Source organism: Scardinius erythrophthalmus, assembly GCF_964197995.2.
Source record: "Scardinius erythrophthalmus genome assembly, chromosome: 25".
In the NCBI taxonomy this organism is placed as follows: domain Eukaryota; kingdom Metazoa; phylum Chordata; class Actinopteri; order Cypriniformes; family Leuciscidae; genus Scardinius; species Scardinius erythrophthalmus.
Window position 1 is genome coordinate 18,214,309 of NC_138245.1, and position 23,956 is coordinate 18,238,264.

The 23,956-nt window shown below is 34.9% G+C and overlaps 1 protein-coding gene across 5 annotated transcripts in view; it reads left to right on the top strand.

Annotated features, from left to right (window-relative positions):
• cadpsa (Ca2+-dependent activator protein for secretion a) overlaps positions 1-23,956 on the top strand; it is a gene marked incomplete at its 5' end in the record, with an annotated part of 132,796 nt that overhangs the window by 81,821 nt on the left and 27,019 nt on the right. For 2 of the 5 annotated variants that reach the window (XM_081357539.1, XM_081357540.1), the window contains 6 exons: positions 727-828; positions 2,783-2,846; positions 2,987-3,110; positions 14,070-14,176; positions 17,078-17,234; positions 19,816-19,957. In XM_081357539.1, coding sequence (XP_081213665.1) covers positions 727-828; positions 2,783-2,846; positions 2,987-3,110; positions 14,070-14,176; positions 17,078-17,234; positions 19,816-19,957 — 696 coding nt within the window. Of the gene's footprint in view, positions 1-726; positions 829-2,782; positions 2,847-2,986; positions 3,141-6,879; positions 6,949-14,069; positions 14,177-17,077; positions 17,235-19,815; positions 19,958-21,813; positions 21,961-23,956 lie in introns of all 5 variants that reach the window. The other 3 variants (XM_081357537.1, XM_081357536.1, XM_081357538.1) reach the window with 3 other exon arrangements.

Consider the following 23,956-nt stretch of genomic DNA (forward strand, 5'->3'; position numbering starts at 1 on the left):
GGAAACATACTAGGGATTGTTTATTTGCACACACTACAGTACGTTGTTTAAGCGTCTGGTTTACAATGCACGGTGGTATGGTATATACCCATTTTAAATATTTATTTTTATTTTTTGTGCTTGTTTTCTGTGGACAATAATAATTGCACTATGCAAATAGCACTATGACTTAATTTACATACACATGGCACAGTGCTGTTTCTTCAGTCATAGGAGATATTACATGGTTAAACTAGATTGTTGGTGGTTGGTGAGTAAGGTTTTTGCTCTCAAGTGCATGCAAAAGTGAAATAACTTGCACAAATGAACACGTATGCACATGCAAATACACCCAAATAAAAAGCTGGGGCTTTTTCAGAAGTTTAAAATAGTCTTATTCTCTCTCTGATTTTTATTTAGTTATTATTATTTCTGTAGTAATCTGTGTGGTTAGTTATAGAGTTGAGCAGCTTGTATGAATCTCTAACTGACACATATCTTCTGAATAGCACGGAAGCCATAAATGGAAAATTATTTATAGTGCCAGTAGAATATTCATGTGTCTGGCCTGTTCGTGATCCCTTCATGAGACCCAGTGTTAGTTTCTGTGACCCTTGTTACCCTAATGAGAGAAGCACTGACATTAATTTCTGCTGTGTGTGTGTGTGTGTGTGTGTGTGTGTGTGTGTGTGTGTGTGTGTGTGTGTGTGTGTGTGTGTGTGTGTGTGTGTGTGTGTGTTGCCTCAGGCCTGATGGAATCGGTACTGTCTCAGTAGAAGAGAAGGAACATTTCGAGGAGATCAAAGAACGACTGCGCGTGCTGCTGGAAAACCAGATAACACACTTCAGGTACATTGCTGTCAGTCTACACAGCATCACATAATAACACATTATTAACAGCTATATATATATATATATATAGCTGTTAATATTTATAAATAAAAAAAAAACCATATATATATATATATATATATATATAAATAGTATATATAGTGTTTAATTTTCACAGTAGTGTGAAACTGCTAAATACATAAATGTTCATGTAATGTAAAAGGTGCAGAAGAAGAGAAAACGAAAAAGAACCAAAACAAAAGAAACTGTAACTAATCAATTTGAAACCAGCAAATTGCTGAGTTCTGGGTTTCAGATGTTTCGGATCCCACACCAGAACTAACACAGCCACAGAGAATGAAGTCGAAATTTTAATGAAACAGAGCAAACCATTTTATAATAACAAGGGCAACATAACTCTATAAACATAAACATAAACATATGAAATCACATTCACCATAAAGCAATAATGAAAATAAACTTAAACACACAAAAATTTACTTTATACACAACACATTCAAATTAACAAACGACCCAAACAAACATTGTCCTAAAACCTACATTTCCCATAATTCCCGGCAAAATGCCCCATCCTTTTTTTAATAACAGGCCTCTGAAACTCGGAACCCCAATCGGAACTCGGAACCCCAATGTTTAACCCCAATCTCTGCCTAATTCTTTTTTTATTCAATTACTTGCATGCATTCTAGTAACGAAATTATCTTTAAAGGAACCGTATGTAAGATTGTGGCCAAAACTGGTACTGCAATCACTTTCAAATTACTGTAGAGCGGTGTATCCCCTCCCCCTTCTTAAAGGAGAACTCCGGTCAATTTTAACACTGAGCTCATTTTTTTGTACATTTGGAGTGCTGTCAATACAGAGAACAACGACAAAAATCGGTGTTGCCTACACCGAGTTATTCTATTTTTAAAATTTGCACCCTTGACTTCAATAGGGCAAGTACTAAACCTGCTTTTAGCCTCTTAACATCCTTGATGTGTCATTACAAGTGCACAGAAAATGTGAGTGATTCCTTCTGAGTGAACACGAGTGGATCTGACTGCAGTAGATGTAAAAGATATGTATAAAAATGATGTTATTTAAGCGAGCGCAAATACCTGTTTACATCCTGTTTTTCGGTTGAAGTCCAAAGTAGCCGATTGCCGAGTTCACGCGCATAGGTTTAGTTACCTATGATCACGCGCGTGAACTCGGCAATCGACTACTTTGGACTTCAACCGAAAAACAGGATGTAAACAGGTATTTGCGCTGGCTGAAATAACATCATTTTTATACATATCTTTTACATCTACTGCAGTCAGATCCACTCGTGTTCACTCAGAAGGAATCACTCACATTAGCTGTGCACTTGTAATGACACATCAAGGATGTTAAGAGGCTAAAAGCAGGTTTAGTACTTGCCCTATTGAAGTCAACAGGGTGCAAATTTTAAAAATAGAATAACTCTGTGTAGGCAACACCGATTTTTGTCGTTGTTCTCTGTATTGACAGCACTCCAAATTTTCAATAAAATGAGCTCAATGTTAAAATTGACCGGAGTTCTCCTTTAATGTCTAGTGACATATCAGGGCCATTTTATGATTAATTGAAATACATTTCTTACATCCGGTTCCTTTAATGCACACATAAAGAGACAACGTACCACCTCTAATACAAATATTTGGGTAAATAACATTAAATAAACTAAATAAATAAACACAAATTAATAAACAAACAGACAATAAACATTAATCCCTCAAAGCAAATGAAATATCAATTTCTCCTAAACGAATTAAAATAAAAAGGAGAAAACTAGAAACATTCAACAAGTGTGGCCTAAGCGATCACATTGATGAAACTGGATATTCTCATTTATTTCAAACAAATTTAAAATGGGAATATGTAATGTCTTATTTCTCAATGGTTTAAAGCGGTTTTAAACACTGTCTGTTAAATTTTCTCTCTGAAGGTATTGCTTTCCATTTGGACGCCCAGAAGGAGCCTTAAAAGCCACGTTGTCTCTGCTTGAGAGGGTGTGGTGCCATTTTTATCTTCCGCTCCTTTTTACACCAAATAAATGAAAAATGTTGTCATTTTTTTACGTGTATGTATTGAAAAAGCGTATGGAACGAAGCAAAAGCGTATGCAATTGATTTGTAATCTGGTTTTGCAGGTCTTAATGAAGGACATTGTGACACCTGTACCTCAGGACGAGGTGAAGGCAGTGATCCGTAAATGTCTGGAGCAGGCAGCTTTAGTGAACTACCAGCGTCTCTCAGAATATGCCAAGGTGGAAGGTAGGAAGCACATATTCCTGTTTAGCAGGGGTTTAATAGTGACATTTTCCTCTCTTAGTAACAGTGCTTAACAACAGTGATGCTCAGCTAACCAGTATTCCATGGAGGCAGTGCTTATTTTTGAATAATAGGAATGCTTACAATGAAGTTAACTGTTGGTGTGGAATGGCTTTTTATGTTGTCTTATCTCTACTAGTTCTGTGTATTGTGGACAGAATGCTGGCGATACCACAACATAGATGTGCTTTAATTCTTCTGAGAAACATGAGATAACTCTCTGCCTATGTGGTTGTTGGAGTACACAGGAAATGTTGTTGTTTTGGTTTTTATTTCAATGTTTCTTCTTAAATAAATAGCTGAATTCTTTAATAGATGCAAAGTAAATTACAGTTTCTGATGATTTTAAAATATAATAATAATAAAGTGTTTTTTTTATTTGTTTTTTACAAATGTATTTTATACAAATACATTGTATTAATAATAATAATAATAATAATTATTATTATTATGTTTATTTAACGTTTATGTGATTACACTCTGGCCTTTAAACGTATGCCTTGCTTTTTGAAGGTTTTAGGTTGTGTTGTTGCAGGTTTGTTTTAGCTGTTTCTAGAAGTATGTAAAAATGCATTCAATTCCCTCTCTCAAACCCTGGCCTCAGTGCCATATTGCTCTGCTCGATGGTTCCTCGCTGCCCTCTGTGGATGTTTGCCTCTATCCTGTGGTTTAGCTTTCAGGTCTAAAATCACTTTACAGCAAAAAAAAAAAAAAAAACTTTTCCTTTCCAGCTCTTCATCACCTTTCCAGCTCCCCTGCTTCATATGTTGATTGCAGAATCACTGCCTTTTTACTAGTCTTTGTCTATTTTCTCTTTCTTTCTTTCTCCTTCGCTCTTTCTCTCTTTCTGCTCCCTCCCTCTCTGCTTTTGCTCTTGTTTGTTGGCTTTTCGTCTTATTTGGAGCCCTCTCTTGTTGAGCCAGTTTCGAGAAGCCAATATACAGTGCAAAGCTGGGATTGCCCACTCAAGCAACACACATTGTTGCAAGTGAGACGGTTTCTTTCATGGACATGGACAGCAAAACTGTGGCTCACACACGGGGGGTCTTTGATGCCAAATAATAGCCATGTTGATTGGACAAATGCTTTAATTTGGTCTGGAATTTAATTTTCTCTAATTATTGTTCAGTGCTCGTCCATGTCGATGAAGAAATATGACTGGGCACTGCAGATACTGAAGGAGAAGCCCTTAGTATCTGTTAGCCAGATGATGTCTGTGTTGTTCCCTATCGACCTTTTGATTGCTGAACACTAAACTGAATGTGACTTTTGTACTAACCTGAACTGACCAATAGCTTGCAACACATCCTCAAAATAAAGTCTTTTCCAGAGACCAAAGCTTTTAGCTGGTGTAACTTACATGCAAGACTAATGGTAGACTAAACCAAACCTTTTTTCAAGCCAAAACTATTTGCAATGTGTCCAATGGAAATATTTTGACATTTTGAAAATAGGTCATACCGGTCAAAGGTTTGGAATAATTACAGTATTTTTTTTTTATATATATCTTTGAAAGAAGTATCTTATGCTCACCAAGTATGCATTTATTTGTTAAAAAACAAAACAAAAGTAAAAACTGTAATACTGTGAAATATTAATAAAATTGAATAAGAACTGTTTCTATTTTAATATATTTTTAAAAGTATTTTTTTTTTCTGGTAAAGCTGGATTTTCAGCAGCCATAAATTGATCAAAAGTGACAGTAAAGTAATTTATAATGTTACTAAAGATCTCTATTTCAAATAAATGCTGTAAGAAAAAGAACCCTGTAAAAAAAATGTACACCAATAATAACTGTGCACCAAATCAACATATTAGAATGATTTCTAATCATAGAAGGATCATGTGACACTGAAGACTGGAGTCATGATGCTGAAAATACATCACAGGAATACATTACATTTTAAAATATATTAAAAATAGAAATTATATTCAAATAGAAAATAGTTATTTTAAATTTCACAATATTACTCGTTTTACTGTATTTTTCATTAAAAAAATACAGCCTTGGTGAGCATAAGATACTTCTTTAAAACATTTAAAAAATCGTAATTATTCCAAACTTTTGGGTAGTCACATATTGTTACAATATGATGTTTTGGACTCAATGTGAAGAAGTTTATAGAGATGCATTTTTGTGCATACACTTAAAGGTACAATATGTAAGATTTTAGCATTAAAATTTCCCATAATCTCAAGGCCAGTATTATATATTTTGTTAAGTTGATTACTTACAATATCCCAAATGTTTCCAACAATTTTTAAATCGTGAGAAAATTGCGATTTTAACCAAGGAAACGGGGCGTTAGAGCAGGGGGGAGCTGGGAGTCGCCAGTCAATTGCGTCATATCCGCGTTACCCTCGGTTTCCGCTCGTACTGCGTGGAGTCCTGGACAAATGCAGAAGTTGTAGTTGTAGCGTCTATCAAGCAACAAACGTTAGTTTGTATCTTGCAGTCGTTATGGAACACAATTATTCTTTACCGATTGCAGCTGGTTCTGTCGACAAAGCATGCTTAATTTTATATTTTCCAAATGTAGCATTCGGTAATAGTTATGTTTATGTAAGGGAAGTATTGTTGCTTTAGATTTGTGTTTAGTTTATTGACATTGTTTATCACGTCTGGTGTTTATGGCCATGTAAATAAATATAGCATGTGTTATACATAACGATTAATCAGTATTTTGGCAAATGATGTGGGTATGTACTTTTACAACAATTGTTTAGAACACGTAAAACTGCACCGCGTTATCACAACAATGAATTCGACATACAGTAACATCTATGATAACCAATTTAGTATTAAACCTTACTTTTCTTGCGGTTAATTCATTTTAATGAAATAAAAGTGTGATGAGGTTCAAGAGTCAGGAAGGAAGAAGACGGGGTCGGCGTGACTGGGACTCGTACTTTATTAAAATAAAGCAAAACAAACAAAAGTCGCGCACAACGCGCATTCACCGTGGCAACCGCGACGGCACAAAACAGTTCAAAATGAGAGCTCGGATCCACCGGTTTTCTTTCTCTGTTGTCTCTCTCTCGTTCCAGCGCGCGGCTTATAAGCGGTCTCTCCACGCGGATCACAGCAATAATTTGCGTCATTCTCTCTCCCATTACAGACCGCGCTGAACCACGCCCCCCTCGCCACAAAAAGCATGTCATTATAAAAATAGAACTTAGCCTCATCCATGAACATGATTTTTCGATTCCCGTCTGAAAGATTTACATCATAGACTGTAAAAAATAGATTTACATCCACGGTGGAGTTTAAAACGACAGTTCCCATCATTCCACGCTCCTTCACATCGTCATCAAGCTACGCCGTTGTTATTGTTTGGAATGTAGCGCCCTCTAGCGGCAAAAAAATTATAGCATATTGTACCTTTAAGTTTAAAATTCAGGCTTGGTCCTAGTATATAAAGGATAAAAGAACTGTCTAGAAAAGTGAAATGGTCCAGAAACACTCAAATAATCAAAAATTATGTGACTGTAGAGACCATTTTCTTCTAGCCTCATGCATACTGACCTACAGATCACATCAGATTGACTGATTTTAATAGTTGGTAGGCTTTTTATCAACCCTGCCAGGCAACTTTGCATGCAACTAGATTTGGTCAAAAGCCCCGTAGTGCACATGCAGCCGTTGTGCTTCTTCCTCTCTCTCTTTCTCCTCTGACCCCTTGCTCTTGCATGCCCCCATCCTCTTTTATAGGGAAAAAGAGAGAAATGTATGAGCATCCTGTCTTCTGTTTGGCGTCACAAGTGATGGATTTAACCATTCGTGAGTACCCTGCTTATCCGGAGACACTCCATCACTCCCGCCACCCCTCCTTTTTTCTTTTCTCGTTTTTTTCTTTTTTTCTTTTTCGTTCTCAAGCACTTTTCACAAACAGTTGTTCTCTCACGCCCTGACCGGCACCATCCTCTTTTCTTGCTTGCAGTCTGCTTGCCTTTTTCTTTAAGTGTTTCGCTTGAATTTTAGGTTGAGTGATTCAGCCACAGGTCTTGCTGTCACTTTGATCAGACCATCCTGTCCAGCTGAGTCGGTGTGGCAGCCTTTCTTTCCGTTTTCTGCTTATTCTTTCTGTTTGTGACTTGAATGCATTTTTACTTTGCTTTTGTGTAAGTCACTCCTCCCCATGTCCTTTTATCAACGTGTGCCAGGTTAACAGTACTGGTCAGGTACAAGGTGAAGATAAATAATTCAAATCATCTCCAACCCAGGAACAAAACAGGGATTTTGACGCAATCATGTTTCTAATCATGTTTTTGACCACGAGTGCTGTATGTTTTTGACTGTTATCCACTCAAGCGGCTTATCACTGTGGGTCTTCACTGTTTTTCTGTTTGTGATTTGGTTTATTATTTCTGTTTTTGGGTCAAACTTGGTTTTAGACATGTTTCTGGTGCAAGATTGTAAAAGCAGGGGTGTAAAGTACATATTACTGTACAGAAATTTCCATTTTATTGAACTACTAATAAAGATGAATGTACTCGTACTTTGAAATGGTAAAATGTAGAAAGTACATATTCCATAGGTCATGGTTTAAATTTATATTTAAACAGAATACAAGTTCAGAATACAAGTTCAAAAGTTTTGTGCCTTTATTATTTGATCAATATATAATAATAATCATAAACTATTCAAATAATGGTTTTCTATTTTATATATGCTTTAAAATGTATTTTATTTTTGTGATGGTAAAGCTGAATTTTCATCAGCTATTACTCCAAGAAACCATTCTGATTTGCTGCGCAAGTAACATTTCTTATTATTATCAAAGTTGAAAACTTAATGTTTTTTGTGGAAAACCTTATGTATTTTTTTCCATGATTCTTTAAATAGAAATGTCAAAAGAACAGCATTTATTTGAAAAATAATATTGTAACACTGTAACAGTCTGTACTTAGTTTTGAATATTTCACGCATCCGTCCTGAATGAAAGTATTAATTTCTTAAAAAAAAAAAAAAAAAAAAATCTTACAGACCCTAAACTTTTAAATTGTAATTAATATTTCATGTCCATCATCCCAAGCTAACAAACTAATGAAATCATTTTAACTTTAATAGCCAACAGAATTCATTTTTTATGTGGTTATTCTTGTTTTTGAAGAGATGTCTCAACAGTCACCACAAAATAGCATTTCAAAGCAATTGTTTTAGATAATGCATTTATTTATAGCCGGCAATCACTGTGCAGACAACTGCTGCTGAAGTTAAAGTTTGAGAATTTAAGATATTTTGAAGATATTCATTTTATAGTTTACTTTAGACTTTAGTATTAATAACTATACAATTAGTCAATGCCAAAGTTTAACATTAAAGTTAAATGTGGAAAACTTTCTTTATGTTTTCTCAAGTATGTTTTACATTTAGTAAGTGAACAGCATTGATTTTTGAACTCAAATATAATTTCTCTGTACTTTTACACCCCTGTTGAAATGGTTCGTTTTCCCAGGCTCTTGTAGAACTTCTTTCATGCAATCCCTCATGGAATGAGTGAACTACAGGTCTTTCGGGGTTAGACAGTCCTATCCTTCAATGCCTCTTTCTTTTTCCCTCTTTCCTTCTCCCTCTATACTTCCACATCAGATCTCACATCTGAAACAAAATAAAAGCTGACCCCTTCTTCCTTCTCTCTTTCCCTTTCTTTCTCTCTTCTCCCCTCCCTCTTCCTTTTTTCTCTTTCTTTCTTTTTAGTAGAGAAATCTCAGAAGGATCAGAAGGATCCAGGTGACATCTTTTGTCTGACTTACTATTAAACCCATTTTTAAAACAGCCCCCCCCCCTTCCCCAGTTCAAAACATAACCAACTTACAGCATTCGCATGGCAACATTTTCTGACAATAAGATAACCATGGGAACGTTGTGACAAGGTTATGCCAATGTCTCCTTCAGTCTATACATTGCATCGAAATGAAGATGCGTTTTCCATGAGCTGGTAAGAGCTGTATGTGTGCTTTACCAGTTTATGGAACATGCAGAGTGAGTATTCCTTTAATTATTACTTAAATTTCCAACAAATAATATAAAGCAGATTATTTGCATGTATTATTTATGATTAAAGTGATACTCTTTCTGCACCAAGTGCGTGATTATGAAAACCCAGTAACACTTTTACTGTAAGATTCAATCCTTTAACATTAGCTAATGCATTAGATATCACATACTAACAATGAATAACATTTTTACAGCATTTGTTAGATTAATAATATATTTACTATATATAAAAAATATATTGCATATAAATATATACTACTATACAATACACTCTTATTCATTAGTAATTCATGTTTATTCAAAGAACATTAAATTATAACATTATAACTCATTAAATGTTAAAATGTGTGTGTGTGTGTGTGTGTGTGTGTGTGTGTGTGTGTGTGTATATATATATATATATATATATATATATACACTCATCTAAAGGATTATTAGGAACACCTGTTCAATTTCTCATTAATGCAATTATCTAATCAACCAATCACATGGCAGTTGCTTCAATGCATTTAGGGGTGTGGTCCTGGTCAAGACAATCTCCTGAACTCCAAACTGAATGTCAGAATGGGAAAGAAAGGTGATTTAAGCAATTTTGAGCGTGGCATGGTTGTTGGTGCCAGACGGGCCGGTCTGAGTATTTCACAATCTGCTCAGTTACTGGGATTTTCACGCACAACCATTTCTAGGGTTTACAAAGAATGGTGTGAAAAGGGAAAAACATCCAGTATGCGGCAGTCCTGTGGGCGAAAATGCCTTGTTGATGCTAGAGGTCAGAGGAGAATGGGCCGACTGATTCAAGCTGATAGAAGAGCAACTTTGACTGAAATAACCACTCGTTACAACCGAGGTATGCAGCAAAGCATTTGTGAAGCCACAACACGCACAACCTTGAGACGGATGGGCTACAACAGCAGAAGACCCCACCGGGCACCACTCATCTCCACTACAAATAGGAAAAAGAGGCTACAATTTGCACGAGCTCACCAAAATTGGACATTTGAAGACTTGAAAAATGTTGCCTGGTCTGATGAGTCTCGATTTCTGTTGAGACATTCAGATGGTAGAGTCAGAATTTGGCGTATACAGACTGAGAACATGGATCCATCATGCCTTGTTACCACTGTGCAGGCTGCTGGTGGTGGTGTAATGGTGTGGGGGATGTTTTCTTGGCACACTTTAGGCCCCTTAGTGCCAATTGGGCATCGTTTAAATGCCACGGCCTACCTGAGCATTGTTTCTGACCATGTCCATCTCATTATGACCACCATGTACCCATCCTCTGATGGCTACTTCCAGCAGGATAATGCACCATGTCACAAAACTTGAATCATTTCAAATTGGTTTCTTGAACATGACAATGAGTTCACTGTACTAAAATGGCCCCCACAGTCACCAGATCTCAACCCAATAGAGCATCTTTGGGATGTGGTGGAACGGGAGCTTCGTGCCCTGGATGTGCATCCCACAAATCTCCATCAACTGCAAGATGCTATCCTATCAATATGGGCCAACATTTCTAAAGAATGCTTTCAGCACCTTGTTGAATCAATGCCACGTAGAATTAAGGCAGTTCTGAAGGCGAAAGGGGGTCAAACACAGTATTAGTATGGTGTTCCTAATAATCCTTTAGGTGAGTGTATATGTTAATTACTTGATTTATAAAAAAAATGCATTAACTAATATTAAAAAATGTAACAGTGTTACAGAAAAATCTCTAATGTGTCAAATAGCAATACTGATGCACTGTTAATGATTTTTCAGTTCACATCATATTGCTGATTTTCCATTGGAGTGAATATATGGTGACATTACAGTCATATTGTGTGTCGGTTTCCAAAACCTTTACAAAAATATCAGAAAAACAAGTAAATTCAATCTACAAACTACAGGATATGTTATGTATTGGTTTAGAAACCATTAATTTCTAAAATGTCTTGAACTAGGAAAATCAGGTATTTCAAATGGTCTAAACCAAGATTATTCTTTGGATGTTTTTCAAATATAATAATAATCCAAGTGTCAAAATGCTAATGCATTCTGTCAGTTGCTATTGAAGTACCTGATGTTGCACTATTGCATGACATTTCATCCCTGCATGGACAGTAAGCCTTTAAAAGGCCACAAATATTAAATCATTTCTTTTTGAAAGTCTTCAGTCTCATTGAGAGAGATGAAGATGATTGAGATACAATTAGAAGAAAGGTCATAGGGTTAATACACAATCAGGGGGCGTGTGCTTTGTGTTTAGTGATGAAAGCACTGTTGACTGAGAGGGGGGTGTGACTCTTCAAAATGATGTTAATTGTTTTGACATTCATCACACAGCAAATGACTTCGCTTCCTAGTTCGTCTGTCTTTGTGTTCCTCCATCAAAGTGCCACACATCATATAATGACATGCTCAAAGATCTCAAAAATTGACAGAGCACAAACAAATCTTTGTTCAAATCACTTTGATTGTCTAAAAAACACCCTCTCAGCCAATATTGAAACTTTATGAGTTACAAAAACATGTGAGTGATTCTATAATTGGAGATAAATTTGGCATTTCAAAATATGAACAGAAATTCTTTCCAGTATCTTATTGAAAACATATTAAATTTTAATAATTCAGTGTGCCAAACTTTTTTTTTTACTTTTAACGAAAAAGTTATTTCTTTATAGTATTGTTTGTCAACTCTGCTGCTACAGACAAATTAGGTGATGTGTAGAAATAACATTGCTAACAGAATTGACAATTTTACACTTTTTAGCCAAAAACTCCACTTGCTAGCATACATGCTAAGAGCACATGGCACTAATGAAATCATGTGTGATCAGTGACACATTCTGGTTTCCTTTTGAAATTGTGGTAACAATTTTGACGTTTTACAGAATAACTCTTGGTGTAAGAACATTTTAGATTAAAATATTTTCTCAGAGAAAGCACACATACCTTTCAGTGCTTTAGATCTTATCAGTGAGGGAAAGTGACATCGTTTCCTGTATCTTTCATTGTGGGAGATAATTCCACCAATTTAAAGGCAAAGTATGAATCGGTAACAGAATTGACACAATATGTATGTACACATTTTTATATGATAAAAGTTATTTTTTAACATTTTTATGTTGAGGATTAGTAAAAATGACTAATTAGGGATTTTATAAATAAATGAAATGAAATATTACGAAAAAAAAAAATATTTTGGTTACACAATGATACATGATGGAAAAAATACAATCACTAATTTGGACAACAAGAAATCATGATTTCCAGCTATATAAAATATTATATTGTTATGACCTTTAACATCTTGTGATTATGGAAGCTTGTTTCCGCCACTGAATAATAAATAAATAATAATAATTGCGACTTTTTATCTCACAATTCTGACTTTTTTTCTCACAATTGCGATATATCAAGTTAGAATTGTGACTTTTTTTCTCAGAATTGTGAGATATGAAGTCAGAATTGTGAGAAATAAAGTCGCAATTCTGAGAAATAAAGTCGCAATTGTGAGATATAAAGTCGCAATTCTGAGAAATAAAGTCGCAATTGCGAGATATAAAGTCAGAATTGTGAGATATAAACTATTCTGAGGTAACAAAAAAAAAGTCTGTCTTTTTTTTCCTTAGAATTGGACTTCATATCTCACAATTGTGAGTTTATATCTCACAATTCTGAGAAAAGATGTCAGAATTGCGAGAATCGCAATTATGTGTTATAAAGTCAGAATTGCATGATATAAAGTCTCAATTAGGAGAAAAAAAGTCAGAATTCTGACTTTATAAGACGCAATTCTGACTTTATTTCACAGAATTCTGACTTTATATCTCGCAATTCTGAGATAAAAAGTCGCAATTATCTTTTAAAATGTTTTATTTTGTGGCGGAAACAAGCTTCCATATGTGATCCATGACAACGAGTAACAAATTATTAAAATAATGAAAATATAACCATTTGAAAAAAAAAAGACTTTGGACACAAAATGTTTAGAATCACCCATGTATCCATAAACCATAGTCTCATAAATGTCTCTTTACTTTGCAATCCCATCCTTAACCAACAGTAATGAACCGTTTTCCTTGCATTGTGCATTTTCATCATGTTAAAGACCCATGAACATATGTCTATTTTTACATCAGTCTGTTGTAAACTATATGATTTATTTAATTTCACACTGTTATTTAAAATGAAAATAATTTTTATTACTCCTGTCATTCTCCATGTCATCAACTGGCAGATGAAATCTTTTAGTGGCGAAGATGAAATAGACAATGAAGGGTACATTTAAGTATGACATGTTTAAGAGAGATGTGCTGGCCGCTTGTATTGACAGAGAGGTAGGAAATGAGACGACACAAATTCCTGCATGTGCTGAACATTATGCATGATGACTATAACATATTTGTTGTCGTTTTTATCCTTTCTTTTTCCTCAGTTCCTTGGTTTGACTCATTATATTTGCATTGCTCTTTATTGACTCATTATGGTTCGTGTCTACAGAGCTGAGTGTTGACAGAGTGTCAAGATTATGCCAAGTCGTTAACTAAGACAGCAGAGTTGATATATGCAGCAGCTAATTTGTGGTTCATTAAGTCAGTTTTTTTGTTTTCCAGAAAGAACATTTATGAAATTCAAATGAAAAATTAGATGTAACCCAGAACTGTACCCATCTCTTACCTCCTCTGTAGTTTTCGCCTTCATTGCAAATATGCTTATAAAGTGACATTATTTAAAGGATTTAAATTAAATACTTTTAAATTAACACCAAAGAAAATTCTGCATTGCACACAGTACATATTAAGTTTAAAAAACCACATTGCAGTGAAATGCAGTTTACTTTAGGCATCAGACAGGATGTTTTCCATGTGCGTGTTTGTCTGTATGTCCATATTAACTGTTGTACCTTTGTGCCTCAGAAAATGTAGGACGCTTAGTCACCCCTGCCAAAAAGCTTGAGGACACGCTCCGTCTAGCCGAGCTGGTCATAGAGGTGCTCCAGCAGAATGAGGAACATCATGCAGAGGTGAGTGCACCACCAGACATGACGTGTTAGATATAATACATGCTTAAATACACATGCATGAAAATAAATACGTCAGGCACATATTTTTATGTGAAAACAAACAACGCTGCTTGAATATTAAGACTATTTTCAATCTCGAAAAACCTTCCTCAATGGTTGCTAGCGCTGTTTAGGTAGCAATTTCTCCAGCCCTCATCCTCTTACGTACAAAGGCAGAATATATGTGTTTTGTGTTTTTAAATTATGTGCTCCGCAGGCTACACGCACAAGTACGGGAGGTCAGGCGGTACAGTATTTTTTATTTTATTTTATTTTTTGCTGTCATCAGTGTCGTGCCCTGCTCTTGCATGCCAGCCTCATGATCTGGCATACACTGGAAGAGGCATTACATGGGCATAGCAAATCAGGACTTATTTAATTTCAGTTCAGTTAATTCAAATTTTGTTGATTGAGATTTGTTTGAAATTCAGATAGATAGATAGATAGATAGATAGATAGATAGATAGATAGATATATAGATAGATAGATAGATAGATAGATAGATAGATAGATAGATAGATAGATAGATAGATAGATAGATAGATAGATAGATAGATAGATAGATAGATAGATAGATAGATAGATAGATAGATAGATAGATAGATAGATAGATAGATAGATAGATAGATAGATAGATAGGTTGGATCTATTCATCTTCTGTTTGACTGAACTGAAATTACTGTCACATTGACTGAATACATAAAAGCATTGAAGGCATTAAAGTCAATGGACAAAATTAATACAGTTGTTCTTTTTATGAGAAATACATTCATCTTCATTTTGGTTTATTTTCAGTCTGTTCTTCTAACAGGCTTGTTTTGTTTTGTTTTTTGTTTTGTTTTGGTTGGGATGTTTTGTTTTTTGTTTTGGGTTGGGATGTTTTGTTTTTTGTTTTGGGTTGGGATGTTTTGTTTTGTTTTGTTTTTGTTTTGTTTTGTTTTGTTTTGTTTTGTTTTGTTTTGTTTTGTTTTGTTTTGTTTTGTTTTGTTTTGCTTCTGATGCCAGGTTCACTAAACCATTAAAAGGAATAGTTCACCCAAAAGTCACTAAGAACACTTGTTTGTTTGTTTTCCAAACAATGAATGTCATTGGGGTCTGATGTTTGTTGGAACCACACTGACTGTAATTATATGGACTTAAAACATTATTCATTTAAACATTATTCAAAATATCTGCCTACAGAAATGGCTACAGGTTTGGAACAGCATAGTCATGATTTACTCACAAGATTATTCATTTTTGGGTGAACTATGCCTTTAAGCACATAAAACCATTTTTAATAGACATGTCCACTAAAATGCATGGAATTGTTTATGGTATTTTACAAAGTCCAGTCATTTATCATGCACACTGAAAGTGCATGTTCAAATGTACGACATAATACATGCATATAAATAATTGAATAAATCTGGTAAACTGAATGGACGTACACATGTTTTTTTTTTTTTTTTTAAAGCACAAGTGACAATTGGAATCTTTACCAAACAGTCTTAAGCATAGGGATTTTTTAAATTTAATTATTAAACATTGTTTCTATTATTTATTTGCTGCTTTTTTATCAAGATTTACCATCAGTCATTCTTAACTTGTGATCATATTTCCAATTGCATTTTAAAGCCCTTTAATGCTGAAGCATTTATTATAATGAAGTGCTCAAATACAGAGCAAAACAAATAAAAATAAAAATAAACTCACATAACTCTCACTGTTTTTCATTACTTGTTTGTTGGCTGGGAAACATTGGACAGGGTAAAGAGGTATGTAGACCCTATAGAGCCCTCCTCTATGTGCATGTCGCAGCCCCTGCACCATGGATGGAGGGATTTCCACCTTTTCCTCCCCCTCTCTGCCTGGACACCCCATCCTTCCCCTAGTCAGCTGTCCATATGGAGCGTTGAGCAAGTGGCTTGTGGTTCCACAAGCGCGAGGAGGACAGTGCTTCACCTGTGGAAGCAGACCCCCAAAAAAACCTCAATGAAAATGAGACTGGTCTCATTTTCACCCTTGCACAACCCCAATTATCTCCAAACTCTCCCCTGTTTTTGTGTCCTTCAGCTTGGTTTGGTCTGCTAGCTTCACTTACCAGCTCTAACTGCAAATATTAAACTGCATTACAAATGCACTTCCCTTCGTTTTTTGGGAGAAGTGTTACAATAAAGCAAAACTGCTATACTGGTGTCAAGCATACTGGTATGCAAGGTTTGTTTGAGTGGTCAGTGACAACAGCATGCTTTTTTTTAAAGGAGAGGAAGCCATGATTTACATTAACTTTTCATTTGTCTAACATGCTTGGTGCATATCTGCAGGCCAGATGTGTTACACACAGCAGCACAGCTGGATCAGCAGCAGAGGAATCTCACATAATTAAACAGTCGAACAGATAAATAATACGAACTACTGAGATTGTGCTGCTAATCACTGCTGCTGCTGCATGCTGGGAACTTTTCTGTTACAAGGACATACATTCCTGTGCATGGACTTGTGGGAACATTCACGTCTGCAAAATGTGACGTAAATAAGGATGTACTTTAGATATAAATCAGTGTATGTGTATTAGACATTAACTATGATGAGCTGTGCTTTTTAGAAGAGGGGGCAGCATGAGAGTTTCAATGCATGAGAAAAGCTCATGACACTCCACAGACACAAAGGTGAAAAAATTACATTTCTGGACAGTCCGGCATAAATCTCAAAACTATTTGGGGTCTTTAAAGACCAGTGTGGATTTAATAACTTTTTACAGATCTGTGGACTGTCATGCTATTAAGTATAAGAGAAAAGGCTGATCTTCAATGTATTACATGCCTGATTTTATTTTTGCTCTTTTTCTGGCTCTTGTATTGCCTCTTTCTCTCGCTGCAGGCATTTGCATGGTGGTCAGATCTGATGGTTGAACATGCCGAGACGTTTCTGTCTCTGTATGCTGTGGACATGGATGCGGCACTGGAGGTTCAACCCCCAGACAGCTGGGACAGCTTCCCTCTCTTTCAGCTGCTCAATGACTTCCTGCGCATTGACTGTAAGTATTTTAAGGGGATCTTTTCTGGACAGGTCTTTGTTATTTTTTATGCTTTATTAAATGAAAATTCTGGGTTGAATGCAAAGTCATTTCTATTGAAAGCATCTGTGTCTCATAGACTGTCAGAAACATTCGTTTTAGACTGAATTAATATAAAGTGCATCAATCTTAAATGTTTTTAACATTTAACATGCACTTAAAGTGTTTAAACAAACAAAAAAAATCTTGTGATTGTGACCAGGAGGGAACCAGAAGTCATAATCATAATAATCATAAATGTACGGAACTGGAAATTGAGATAACCACAGTTCATAATTGTGATGTTGCAGTCCAAATATATCGCATGCTTACAATAGTGTACAAATTGCATCAAAGCAGAGCTTTAAAAGACAATATAGAAGAATTAAAGGCCAAATTGTGAAACCCGCAGGGGGTCAAACCAACACATTGAATGTAAAGAGTTTGCTCAAGGCCTTATCACGTCTCTAATGAACTGAAGTCAATAGGGTGCTGTCCATGGTGCTAAAGCCACTCTGCCATGGGCTGCAGTTGACTAATTAGTGGCATTCTTTGCACAGCTTGACAGTTTGTTGTCTGGTAACCTATTCTTGATATTGGATTGCTTTTTCTGCTGGTCGAGATGGAGCTTGCGAAAGCAAGAGTGTGTGGATATGTGTATATGTATATGTGTATATATAGCAGTGGCCAAAAGTGATGTATTTTGTTTTTAATTACCCCGTAAGTAAAATTAAACCTTAAAAATATGAGAAAAATATTTGTAAAATATTTTAAATATGAGGGAAGAACAAAACACTACACCTGGTTAAGATATTTATCTGACACAATTAAACATAAACTACAGCTACAGGTTTTATTTTACTCTGCAAAAGAAAATGCATAGGAAAAAAAAAACCGCTACAACATAATAAGTTATTAATATTTCGTCGATTTTCTCTTGTTTTTGCATGTGTTCATAATATATTTGTATGACATAAATAATTATGTCCTTACAGTTTGGTTTCATTTTGTTATCACACAAAAAAAATTTAAATAAGAATTGACTCACAATATGATTACAAAATCTTTAACACATTTGAATAACACTTCAATAAAAGTTGAAGATGTCAGTTTTCCTAGGCCAGACATGGACACTTTTTGGCCACTATCACAAATGTATTTTTGTTTGTTTGTTGTTTATTAATTTATTCATGTTTTCATATTCATTTTTTTTTGGCTTTTATTTATTTTTCCTTTAACACATGAATAGTACACTTCTCATTTGTAGCCTTCTATGAGAGATTGTGTGTTATTTATTGTGTTATTATTTATTTAATAACATCTTAAAATAAGACAGATGTGGAATTTTCTTTTAATAATCACTTTTAAAGAAGAGAACAAAGATAGTTTTTTATAGATGGTCTGTTATTCAGCATTCCAGCATTAGAAAGCTCTTCTCAAACACAAAACTAAAACACTGATGCACCATTCTTGACACCATCTAGTTCCCCATAAATGCACACATATTACTCCTCACTACAACACAGAAACACACATCATCTCCCCCTGGCCTCCTCACATAAACACAAACACAAGCAAACACCATCAAGCGACAGCCTACAGCGTGCACTACATCTGTGGAACAGGACATTCAGCATGGAAGGTCACTATCGTCCTGTGCCTATAGCACTGATCTAGGCATGAAATATCCTTAACACCAGACAGGCGCTAAAGAAGTAGCTATTCATGCTGCTAATGAGGTCTAAAACAGAGGAGCCTGGGAGACCCCACTGCCCCGGCCACTCGCTCGCGGACAAACACAGCCAAGTGTGCAACCACCACCGCTCAAGTGGCTAATTGGAACAGAGCAATCAGGGAAGCAAACAAACATGGCACCTACTGTGAACGATCGACCTTGAGAGAGACCAGAGTGAGAGAAATAGAGACGCCATGACTAGTACTATGCTTAGTCATCACATGCTAAAACATAAGGCATTTTCCACCACACATATTGTGTCCAATTACTTAAAAAAAAAACATTAGAGGTAAAAATCCATTGTTTTTTTTGCAATGAGCTATTAGATATTTTTGGATAATCTAACACAAAATTACCTTGCAGGAAAGGTAGCTAATATATTTTTAAATATCTGAACAATTTCTGCTGCATGGATGGGAAAACAATAAATAATCACATTCCTTTTCTTTAATTTTTACATAAACTTAATTTATGAGAAAGTAAAAGTCGGCATGAAACGTAAGTTGCAGTAATCTTTTCTTAATATAATAATCTTAATATAATAGTCTTCTTTACCCAAGTGAAGTGGCTTTTCAAAAAAAAAGAAGAAGATTTATAATAAATACTGCAATGTTCCATTTAAAAAAGACAGAAAAATAAGAATTGTAAATTTTAACTTCATGCTGACTTCAACTCTAATCACCAACTAATTTATTTTTCATAGAGTATGTCTATTTTTTATGATTATAGCTAAAAATTGGTCAAAGGGTGGCAAAAATTGCAAACCCTATGTTACCAATCACTTATTCTATCTGTCTTCTCTTTCCCACTTTCGTCCTGCTTTTTCAGATAATCTATGTAATGGGAAGTTTCATAAGCACCTGCAAGACCTGTTTGCCCCTCTGGTGGTGAGGTATGTGGATCTAATGGAGTCCTCCATAGCTCAATCCATACACAGAGGATTTGAACGAGAGTCTTGGGAACCAGTCAAGTAAGCCAAACACTTTTTCACTTAAAGCATTAGTTCTAGAGATGTTAATTCAATTAGTACAATTATAAAAAAAAAATGTATGCAATTAATCATGCCCCTTGGACTTCTGCAGTCTTTTCATGTGTTCAGAGAGCAAGATGGAATCCATCAGAATGAAACAGACCTCGGGGGTCTCGTTATGTCTTTTTGTGTCTTTTTATTTTTTCGAATCTTTCTTTGCACTTGATTTTTAACGGCTTAACGTGGTCCTATATTACTTTTTTACATTTCAACTTTATTCAGTGTGTAATGTTGCTGTTTGTTCAATAAGCATTGTTTCTGGCATGGCCTGGTTGAGTTGCATTGAAAGTGTGTTGAATCTCTCGGTTATTGTAAGTGGTATGACATTTCTGAAACACGCTTGAAGCAATTGACCAATCACAACACACTGGTCCAGCCGACCAATCAGAGCACATTGTGCTTTTTTGGAAGGAGGGACTTCACAGAGACAGGAACAAAATCGAGGGTTACTTACAGACCAGGAAGAGAGAGGTGCTACGACAATGTTGAAGGTAGGGTAGGCTATTTCAGAGTGGCTAGCGATAGCAAGTTAGCTTTGAAAGCATGAGATCCCACCCTCCCTTCAGAGGCCTCCTTCAAAACATATGAACGCACACAGCAGAGTCTGCAGAGCGTTACGTGAGACGGCGTTATACTACCTCATGTCCCAAAGCACAAAACTTTACAATAATAATGAACGTAAACAACTTTGACGGCACTGACTTGTACCACCTGACTGCTGCAGATTCATTCCGCCGTTGATAGTGACATAGAAACACATAAATCCGAGTCAGAGGGACGAGGGACGTGAACAGCTCTTAATTATGGCTACGACATGGTGTGAACGCAGTATAAGCTTGTTGTTTTGGTTCAGGAGGAACTGTGAACTGTGGCTGCTGTTTGTTTGCGGCGCTTGGTGACTGTGTGTCTACAACTCTGCATAGTCTTACAGAACGCGATGATGTCGTGTGACGTCTGCGTGAGCAGGGTGCGCGGAGGTATGGAAATACACATGTTGACAGGCAGGTAGGACATCGTATCATTGCATTCGGACCGAATGCAATGATTGGACAATTTTTTGAGTCCTGAGACTTCCACAGAAGATATATGTACATGTTTTAATATTTAGACCACTTCTATTACTGATTGCTATCAGGATGTGAAGAGAGTTTCAACCAGTGTAACAATTTTTTATTTTTTTTTATTGCCTACCCTACCTTAAAATTTCTGAATACTTTAGTTTTTTGGACATTCAATCATGAAAACCTATTCTAGAAGACCCCAAAAACAAAAAAACAAAACTTTGAAAAGGGGCATAATATGTCCCCTTTAAAAAACAAATTAATAATAATTGTATTTTATGTACACCCAATTGCATAATTGGGTGTATTTTTAAGATTTAGGTTTCTTTTTCTTCAACTAGCTCTAATTTTCTTACAGTCCTAACCAGCTCTGCTTGTTGTAAGTTTATAAACATTTCTGCATGATTCCTAAATATTCAAGTCACCAGAATAACTTTGAATCACTCAGCAAAGCGACATAAGACAAAGTGTGTGACTGTAGGAATGTTAATGCTAATTGAATCAACAATCTGCATTTCAGCAGAAACAAATGCGTGTTTTCTCGTAAAACCAGAGCCAAAGTGGTGATAATGTGATTCACTCCGTCTCATGTGCACTTCTCATCTCTGCAACACCATCTTCTCACTAAATGAATTCTTCATCTTGTGCTATAAACATACATCATCATCCATGCTTTCTTCTGCGCATCTACATCATTGCATTCTTTTTTTCTGTTTCTTTTTTCCTTTTCCACAGGAGTTTAACAAGTAATCTGCCCAACCTACCAAATGTGAATCTACAAATGCCTAAAGTACCAAATCTACCAGTGTCAGTTAATCTGCGACCAATGCAAATGCCTAGCTTTTCCACCCCCAACTGGATACCGGGTTTATCTGAAACTGAGTGTGTACTGAGTCTGTACTGGATTCTAATACATGCATGTGTGGCCTTAGCATCAACATTTAGTTCATATTTTATATTTCAATTCGAATTCACCCCTAATTAATTGTAGACAGGTTTCATTTAAAGATTTGAATTAGGAAAGTCTTAAGAGGCGCATCTACAGTTGGAATTTGGAATTGAGGATCTCAGCATGAATTAACATTAACATTTTACAATGTCATTTTTTTTGTTGAGACAAATAGTTAAAACTAGAGATTTCTATGTTTGCGATAATAATTTCAAAACCAAATGACATATTTTTCCAGTTTAAAGCAATCTGTTGTTGATTTACTATGTTTGGAATCACTTTCATGTGTCATAATGCACATAAGGGACAATAAACAAAAACAGATGCTTTGACATTCTGCTATACAAAAACAGATGCTGTGCAAAAGGCCAATATCATACTAATTGGGGGTTTTTTGTAGGTAAATACAATTTAATGTTTTAAATCATCATTTTATTTTATCATACGACAGTGTATCATATATGTAGACAGATGTTTCCATCCTAAAGGGTCATTTAACACTAAACCACATTTTCTAAGATGTTAACAGAGAATACATCATAGAAGACAATGTTAGCATCCATTAATTTTAATTGAAGGAGAAAAAAAAATTATGTATGTGTGTGTATATATATATATAGTACCAGTCAAAAGTTTGGAAACATTACTATTTTTAATGTTTTTGAAAGAAGTCTCTTATGCTCATCAGGCCTGCAGTTAAAAAACAAACAAAAAAAAAACAGTAATATTATGAAATATTATTACAATTTAAAATAATGGTTGTCTTTTTAATATATTTTAAAATGTAATTTATTTTTGTGATGCAAAGCTGAATTTTCATCAGCAAGTACTCCAGTCTTTGGTGTCTTATGATCCTTCAGAAATCATTCATATGATGATTTGATACTCAGTTATTATCAATGATGGAAACAGTTGTGCTGTTTAATATATTTTTTTGGAATACTTTTTTCAGGATTCATTGATGAGTAAAACATTAACAGCATTTATTCATAAAAACAGCATTTATTCAAAATAAAAACATTTCTAACAATATAAATCGTTACCATCACCTTTTATCAATTTAACGCATCCTTGTTGAATTAAAGTACTATTTTCTTAAAAAAAAAATAGTTATTGTTCCCAAACTTTTGAACGGTAGTGTATATTGTTACAAAAGATTTCTAATCTAAATAAATACAGTACTTTTTAACTTTTTATTCATCAAATAATCCTGAAAAAAGTATCTCAGGTTATAAAAAAAATATTAAGCAGCACAACTGTTTCCATTGATCATAAATCATCATATTAGAATGATTTCTGAAGGATCATAAGACACCAAAGACTGGAGTACTTGCTGATGAAAATTCAGCTTTGCATCACAAAAATAAATTACATTTTAAAGTATATTAAAAAAGAGAACCATTATTTTAAATTGTAATAATATTTCATAATATTAATGTTTTTTTTTTATTTTATTTTTTTTATTGCAGGCTTGATGAGCATAAGAGACTTCTTTCAAAAACATTAAAAATAGTAATGTTTCCAAACTTTTGACTGGTACTGTATATATATATATATATATATATATATATATATATATATATATATATATATATATATACAAACAACAGATATACAACAACAGATATTTTGACTCACATTAAGGTATGGTAGTAATATGTACATAAAATCAGTTAATTCCAAATAGTTTGCAAACGTTTTCTTAAAACTGTATATGTGGACTCAATTAATTTGTTTACATGGTTGGAAATTGTCTACACTTGTGAATTAAAATGAATAAAAAATTTGCGATTTAGGGAGTTGACAGAGGTGAGCCAAGGGAATTTAAGCTTATATTTAGACATGATAATTAAAAAAAAAACGATTCTCCAAACCTTAGCATTTCACCACTTTCCAGACAAGAGTGAAATACCTTCAGCGCTGCATTTA